Source organism: Dermacentor andersoni, chromosome 1 (genome assembly GCF_023375885.2).
Source record: "Dermacentor andersoni chromosome 1, qqDerAnde1_hic_scaffold, whole genome shotgun sequence".
NCBI classification, from domain to species: domain Eukaryota; kingdom Metazoa; phylum Arthropoda; class Arachnida; order Ixodida; family Ixodidae; genus Dermacentor; species Dermacentor andersoni.
The window spans coordinates 369,479,348-369,486,403 of record NC_092814.1 but is presented as its reverse complement, the minus strand read 5'-3'; the positions used below and the strand labels follow the sequence as shown (position 1 = coordinate 369,486,403).

The 7,056-nt window shown below is 42.3% G+C and overlaps 2 protein-coding genes across 2 annotated transcripts; both read left to right on the top strand.

The window, feature by feature from the left end:
* Nucleotides 1-583: 583 nt before the first annotated feature.
* On the top strand, nucleotides 584-2,570 carry LOC129381255 (uncharacterized). The gene is made up of 7 exons (XM_072289786.1): nucleotides 584-801; nucleotides 896-1,293; nucleotides 1,382-1,441; nucleotides 1,516-1,578; nucleotides 1,935-2,021; nucleotides 2,135-2,194; nucleotides 2,467-2,570. The coding sequence occupies exons 2-7, from the start codon at nucleotides 1,173-1,175 to the stop codon at nucleotides 2,568-2,570; spliced, it is 495 nt and encodes a 164-aa protein (XP_072145887.1). The 5' UTR covers nucleotides 584-801; nucleotides 896-1,172.
* A 30-nt stretch (nucleotides 2,571-2,600) lies between these two features.
* On the top strand, nucleotides 2,601-3,712 carry LOC129381186 (uncharacterized). The gene is made up of 3 exons (XM_055063846.2): nucleotides 2,601-2,699; nucleotides 2,786-2,878; nucleotides 3,499-3,712. The coding sequence occupies exons 1-3, from the start codon at nucleotides 2,621-2,623 to the stop codon at nucleotides 3,681-3,683; spliced, it is 357 nt and encodes a 118-aa protein (XP_054919821.2). The 5' UTR covers nucleotides 2,601-2,620; the 3' UTR covers nucleotides 3,684-3,712.
* Nucleotides 3,713-7,056: the final 3,344 nt, after the last annotated feature.

Here is a 7,056-nt window from a genome sequence, read left to right as displayed (position 1 = left end):
GACACCGCGCTTACAAGAAGCGGGGGAAAAACTGTCAAATTATTAATACGATAATGTCATTACCCTAATTGAAAAATCCAAGAATAGTACAATTTTGGTACAAATGCCTTGCCAAAGCATGTGGGGAGATATGAAATTTTTTAAGGCTTCCATGCACACTAAGAAATTTATATTTGTAACTGGTATTGCATATTATGGTGGATAATGAACGCTTGGCGCAAGTCTCAGAATCTGCATTGATTAGTGTGCCTTCAGATTTTCATCGAAGTATACCGCACATTGGCTGTCTGCATGAATGTGCTGCTGAAACAATTACCTGTGCATCTCAACTGTAATGGAGTTGAAATCAAATGATGTCTGCATCACCTCACAACACCCCCCTCCCCCCCCCCCCCCCCCCAGATAGGTTCAGTGTCTCTTCCATCGACCCAAAATGCTTACTACACTTTCATTTTAGCACCACATTGTTAAAAACTTCCTAATTAGTTTAGTAATGTAAAGGTACCGCTGAATGAAAATAACACGACCCTGCTGCTATTTTTTCCATTAAGCTCCTTGCAAAATCAGGATGGTCTTTTGTCTCCAGGGCAACAGCTTGGATTGATTACACCAATGTACCAGAGCTAAAGGATGTCTCCATACACCAACTGAGAAAGCATAAGCTGTGTGAATGCCACTTCACTCCCGAGATGTTCCTGAAACCAGGAGCAGAATCACTTGGAATGCGCAAAAGACTTAAGTCAACTGCAGTGCCTACTGTGCCTGTTTATGACCCTACATTCAGGGATTTGGTATCGGAAGGTAATATGACCTTTCTTGCTTTGTTGCTAGTTTTTTTTATATTGGTGCTCACTTGAAAGCAAGAGCTTCATGGTTTGAAAACTTCAAATTCCAGTGTTCTACAAAGGGCCTCAACCACCTCAAGGTATGATTTAAATCTTTATTTAGCTGGATATGCAGAAGACCAGCAATGTTTGGCAGCTGTAACAGCACCAAAACAATTTGTCGGCTTCCAAGGTATGGAAAGTGGCTCATCATGAAGTGCAGTGCTGTGTTAACTATTTTTATGAGACCTTTTCCAGAACCATGGCTCATTACCCTTCAAGCGGTCGCCTTTGTATGCAATGAAGACCTGCTGCTTTGGGCTGTAAAACTAGGGTGGTATACCATGCATGGGACCTAATTTTTTTTGTACGTTTCTAGCAGTCATTCCAGCAATCCCTTCAGAGCAGTCCACAGAGTCCATGACAGCAGCAGCTGCTGCTGCCTTAGAAGCATCTTTGTTGCCCACCGGTATGTCACTGTTCATTGCAATATGCTACGCTGTCACTGCTATGCGGCATGGTCAATTTTAATTTATGCTAATTTGTTTTATATGCAGGACTGTCGCTACCTCCTGTGCATGGTGACCATACATACAGCCAACCAAAGCCTGCATTAGGTAAGGCAGTAGTTTTCAGGTTGTTGCAGCCTAATTGTGTTTCCTCTAAGTACTTAGTGCACTGTTGTTTTTAGGATTGCCCCAATTCCAAGACTTTGCCAAACCAGCACCATTGGGGACTCGCAGAGCTAACCAGGGTAAGGAAATCTTTCATAAAGTGAATTAATGCAATACACTGGAGTCCTATAAACTTATGCTTCAAAAATATTTTTGTACACCCACTTAAGACAGCTACAGCTAGATGAAGGCACAATTAATTTAGTTTAATGATTGTAAGCAACGGTTTTACCAAAGCTCTGCAATTTGTGCATATTCCATGTGATACACAAGCATGCACACGATGCCCCACAGTGCTGCCCACGTAATCACGCCTTTAAGCCTACCCAGATGCATTGTTGACCAAAGCCATGGACAGCATGTTTGTCATTACAGCTGCGTTGTATTGCAGTTTTCGTAAACGACTTCATAAATTCTATTAACCTGTCAATTCAAGGCACGCCAAAACGAGACAGGGCCACTATCCAGACTAGAACACCATGCTCCTTCAAATCAAGGCTCGAGGCTGCTACTGTCGCAGATAGTAAGTCTGTGCTGCCTCAAACAATATTTTTCATGCAATTCCTTTACTACTGGGATATCTATGCTCCCACACGAACAGTTGTGTAATCAAATGCTGTACTTTCCTTCATTTAGGTAGCCCTGCACAACCAGACCTCTCTGTGACAACAGGTCTTAGTGACATTGCTGTGGATGGTATGCTTGAGGAATTTTTATTTTGGTGATAGAATGCAGAGCACTGAGTAGCAAAATCATCCTTTGTGTACAATGTGTCAACATAAAACATGTTCTTTTCATTTAGTGGATACCTTAATGCTAGGCTTCCCATCAGAATTGCAAGCATATCGGAGTCCTCAAGCCTCTCCAAATGTGTCAGTCACTTGTAGCACCTGCGCCCACACACAGTAGGTTTTTTTTTTGCCAGTTACTTAGAACATTCGTAACACAGTTCAACCAATCAATTCCAGGCACACCAAAAGCCAGGACCCAGATGTCCACATCGGAGTCATACAAATCACGGCTTGCAGCAGCTATTGCCATGGATGGCAAGTTTCATTCCCTTCTTGCTTGAAACAGTGTATTCCACGCGATGCCTTGCTTCTCAAGCACATGTGCAACTGAATGTGTTGCTGTCTTTTTTTAGAGTGCCAAGCATTCCCCGACTTGGCTCCAGACTTGTCGGTTTCAAACTTCGAGACCGGTAAGTTGGTGCTTCCTAAGAATGAAAATTGATGCCTGTGTGCCTGCTCGAGCGTTTGTGCAATGAGATGCACTGCTCTCTTCCAGTGCACTCTGAAATGGATTTGCAACCATCAACGCCCCAAGATCAAGCCTCCCTGGGAGCACAGCAGCCATCTGCAACAGCCACATCTGCACAAGGTATGCTCCCTTTTCTTTTTTAAACGAAGCTTTGTTTGCTTTTTCTCTTACATTTCGTGTGGCTGCTGACAAAGTAGTGCCAGTTAAAGCCTTTTGGTTCTGTGCAACAAAACCAAATGCCTACACGCAACATATTTATTTAATGTTGTAGATCCAACCTGTTAATGAAATAGCAGATTATATCCAATAGATTCTTTAATTTACTTGATTTTCTTTTAATGTAATGTTTTGGTTTGTGTTACTGGGTGCATACCCAATTTTGGTCAACCTTCTAAAATGGGCATGTACCATTGTGACAGAAGAGGTACAGTCTTTATCAGCATCACCCATTGCCTTCATGCTCATGGCGTGCAAACACCAAAATAGATTTTTGAAAAATGCTTGTTTGGTGTTTCCATTTCGGCATAACTTATGAAGTGCATAGTGCATAAAGATAAAAATTGCGTCAGAATAAGCTTGTAACCTTTGTGGTGCATAAATATAAATGTTACAGCAGATGTGTGCATGTTGTTGCACAAAATTTAATTAACTGTTTCATAAAAACTTCACTTAAAAATATGGTTTGAAACCTCCTGCATATAGATTTTCCATTACTAATGCTGTTTCATGTAATTTTCCAGGAACACCTAGAGTTAGGGCCAGGATCCGGAAGGTGTTGACTCCTCGTTCTTTGAAGAGGCTGCAGCGATACCGTGATGAGAATAACCGCATTCGTCAAGTTGTTGCAAGACTAAAGAAGCCCACAAGACCAATTGCATCCCGTGCACAGCTTCTGTGCACGGGCGCACGCTTCAACGTTGCCTAATTTTTTTTGCCCAACTACTTTGCAGAAGCATCCGCTATCACCGTCACCTGACCTACGGTCCGGATAACAAGCTACTGGCTCGGCGAAAGTTGCATGGCGCCGACAACATCGACGACGGACGCTGGAAGCATATAAAGGAACGGACCACCGGAGGCTCTGGCATTTCTCACGCAGCAGCGGCAACGGGCGCACGCTTCAACGTTGCCTAATTTTTTTTGCCCAACTACTTTGCAGAAGCATCCGCTATCACCGTCACCTGACCTACGGTCCGGATAACAAGCTACTGGCTCGGCGAAAGTTGCATGGCGCCGACAGCATCGACGACGGACGCTGGAAGCATATAAAGGAACGGACCACCGGAGGCTCTGACATTTCTCACGCAGCAGCGGCAACGGGCGCACGCTTCAACGTTGCCTAATTTTTTTTTGCCCAACTACTTTGCAGGTTGGTTGCTTTTCGGCCTTTCTGTACTATAAGTTATTTCTTGTGCTACCGTTGCTGCTGCTGCTGCTGCCGCTGCCGTTTTCTCTGCGATGTCTAAGGAAAGCTTGATCGAGTGCCTAAAGTGTCATGGCCAAGTGTCTGAGGGTGATTTGTTCATAACGTGTGCTTCCTGTGATTACCCTTACCACATTGGAGATTGCTCTGGCCTTAGCGCCTCTAAATTCCGCAAACAAAAGGACTCTTTGAAGGCTACTTGGAACTGTGCAACCTGTGTAGTGGCTAGTAGTAGAAGCGCATGTGTCCCTGGTGAATCAAACGCCTCCAACATTGAGCGCAAACTAACTGAGCTTAACGATAAGTTTTCCATGCTCCTTCCGCTTGTCGCAAAAGTAGACGCCCTTCCTGAACTGGTCACGAAAGTTACCGGCATTGAATCATCACTCGCTCTTATCTCTGAAAAGTACGACCAAATAATGGACAAAGTTAACAAACAAGAGAAGGATGTTACTTCCCTGAAGAAGCGGGTAGAACGCATTGAATCGGGTACCTCGCCAGTAGTTGAGCAAATGAAGCATCAACTGAATGACCTGGAGCAGTACAGCCGACGCCTGAACGTTGAAATTCACGGTATTGTAAAAACTGAGAATGAAAACTTGCTCGAAAAGATTAACGACCTGGCCCGAACACTGGAACTGCCCGAGATAACGAGCTCTGACGTTGACGCCCTTCACCGACTGCCAGCACGGCCCGGCAAAGAATCTGTTGTAATTGTTCGGTTTCGTTCAACCACCCTTAAGGAAGCGTGGTTACAGAGCCGCTCTGTCCTTAAGTTAAAAAAGCCTAACATGCGTATCTTTGAAAACATGACTGCTTTCAACAAACATCTCCTGTGGCTTGCGCGAAAGAAGGCTGAAGAAAAATGCTACCGTTTTGTGTGGCAAAAGAATATGCATGTGCTTGTCCGTAAGGACGAGGGCGATGGCGTCATTCGTATCCGTAACGAACATGACCTCGACAAAATGGTATAGGTGGTTAAGCCTTTGTTCTTTAAATGCGATAGCGATTTCCAATGCCCGTCGCAAAGGATTCCTGCCGTTATCATGATATCGCATCTTTCCGCAACGTTGTATCTGTGCAACAGAAGCAATCAAGTTTTTTTTCTTATTACCATTTAAATGCGCAGAGCTTAAGGAACAAAGAGGAAGAGCTGCGCTCTTTTTTGTCTTCTGTACACTACAAATTTGATGTACTGGCGTTTAGTGAAACGTGGTTTACTTGTGACTGGGATGTCGTACAGCTCGATGGCTACAATTGCGAGGCACTATGTAGAAAAAACAGGAGGGGTGGTGGCGTGGCCCTTTACATCAAAAAGGAATTTTCATATAATGTTATACCCGAATACTCTGTTGTTAATCCAGATTTTGAGTCCCTTTTCATTACAGCTAACGTATTCACACTTGGAGTTATCTACCGCCCGCCCTCTGGATCCTTAGAAGGGTTTTACCGCTTTTTTGAACCAATGTTGGAGTATTGTTCATCTTTCACATCGGCAGTAATTATTTTAGGGGATTTCAATATAAACATTTTGAACCAAACGGATTTAGTTACAGAATTTGTCGATATTATAACGTTAAATGGTTTTTCGAATGTTATTGATGTTCCCACACGCATAACGGCCACTTCTGAGACTCTGATTGACTTATGCCTCACAAATCTCGATAAAAGCGATATTAATGCTGGTGTACTTACTACTGCTATCAGTGACCATATGTCTCTTTATTGTTTTGCTCCAAAACGCTCGGTGCATAGGGTGACACCCATAGCTGCAAGCATTACTGTTAGGCCTATAACGTCGAGTTGTATTGATAACTATCGACAACTTGTATCGTTGATAGACTGGGGTACATTGATGCAAGAGACTAATCCTAATGACCTCTATGATGGATTTCTTGATAAAATTATTGGAGCATATGATCGTGCGTTTCCGATCAAGATAATTAAGAAATGTAAGAAAGCAAGAAAACCTTGGATAACCCGAGAGCTATTGCGTCGAATAAAAGAAAGAAATAAACTCTTCCATAAATTTATAAAACACAGAGACTTGGCAATGCTTGTAGAATTTAAAAAGATCAGAAATAAGCTGAGCTCAGATATTAAGAAGTCCCGAATTTCTTATTATGCTAGTAAATTTGCCGAAATATATTATGACCCTCAGAAAACCTGGCGCACTATCAAAGACTTACTACGGAAAACGCGAACTGATGTCCCCCAAGAAATGAAAATAGATGGGCAGAGATTAACTGGTAAGGCTCTCGCTAATGAGTTTAACCACCACTTTTTGGCTTTTGGAGCGTCGGAAGGGACCACCTGTGAGGATTTTGAAACATATATGGAACACAATTTGCCACAAACTTTATTTCTTTACCCGGTTACCGAAGTTGAAATTGCTGCTATAATTAACAGTCTTAAAAGTAATGTTTCGTGTGGTTTTGATGGCATTAAAGCAGCCCCAATTAAAGCGGTCTGGGATTTGCTATCCGACGTAGTTTGCCACATAATGAATACTATTTTGTTGACAGGAATATTTCCGGATAAAATGAAAGTTGCTAGGGTTTCAGTTCTGCATAAAGGTGGTACTCTTGACTGTGTTTCTAACTACAGACCAATATCAGTACTTCCGCTATTTTAAAAAAAATAGCAGAGAAAGTTATAAATTCTAGAATTTCTCAGCATTTATGTAAGCACAACCTAATATCTGAATATCAGTACGGATTTCAACAAGGTAAATCGACTGAGTCAGCATTATTAAACATTAGAGAAAAAATTGTAACTAATATAGAAAATCAACTGTATACAATAGGCATTTTCCTAGATTTTAACAAAGCCTTCGATTCTATTAAACATCCCATACTGTTTGCAAAGTTACCTT

Excerpts from the sequence above, each read along its gene's own strand:
- LOC129381186 (XM_055063846.2), top strand. The coding sequence starts at position 2,621 with ATGTGTTGCTGTCTTTTTTTAGAGTGCCAAGCATTCCCCGACTTGGCT. Across the intron at positions 2,700-2,785 it reads GGTTTCAAACTTCGAGACCG|TGCACTCTGAAATGGATTTG; the intron begins GTAAGTTGGTGC and ends GCTCTCTTCCAG. Across the intron at positions 2,879-3,498 it reads AACAGCCACATCTGCACAAG|GAACACCTAGAGTTAGGGCC; the intron begins GTATGCTCCCTT and ends GTAATTTTCCAG.
- LOC129381255 (XM_072289786.1), top strand. The coding sequence starts at position 1,173 with ATGGGACCTAATTTTTTTTGTACGTTTCTAGCAGTCATTCCAGCAATC. Across the intron at positions 1,294-1,381 it reads AGCATCTTTGTTGCCCACCG|GACTGTCGCTACCTCCTGTG; the intron begins GTATGTCACTGT and ends TTTTATATGCAG. Across the intron at positions 1,579-1,934 it reads GACTCGCAGAGCTAACCAGG|GCACGCCAAAACGAGACAGG; the intron begins GTAAGGAAATCT and ends TGTCAATTCAAG.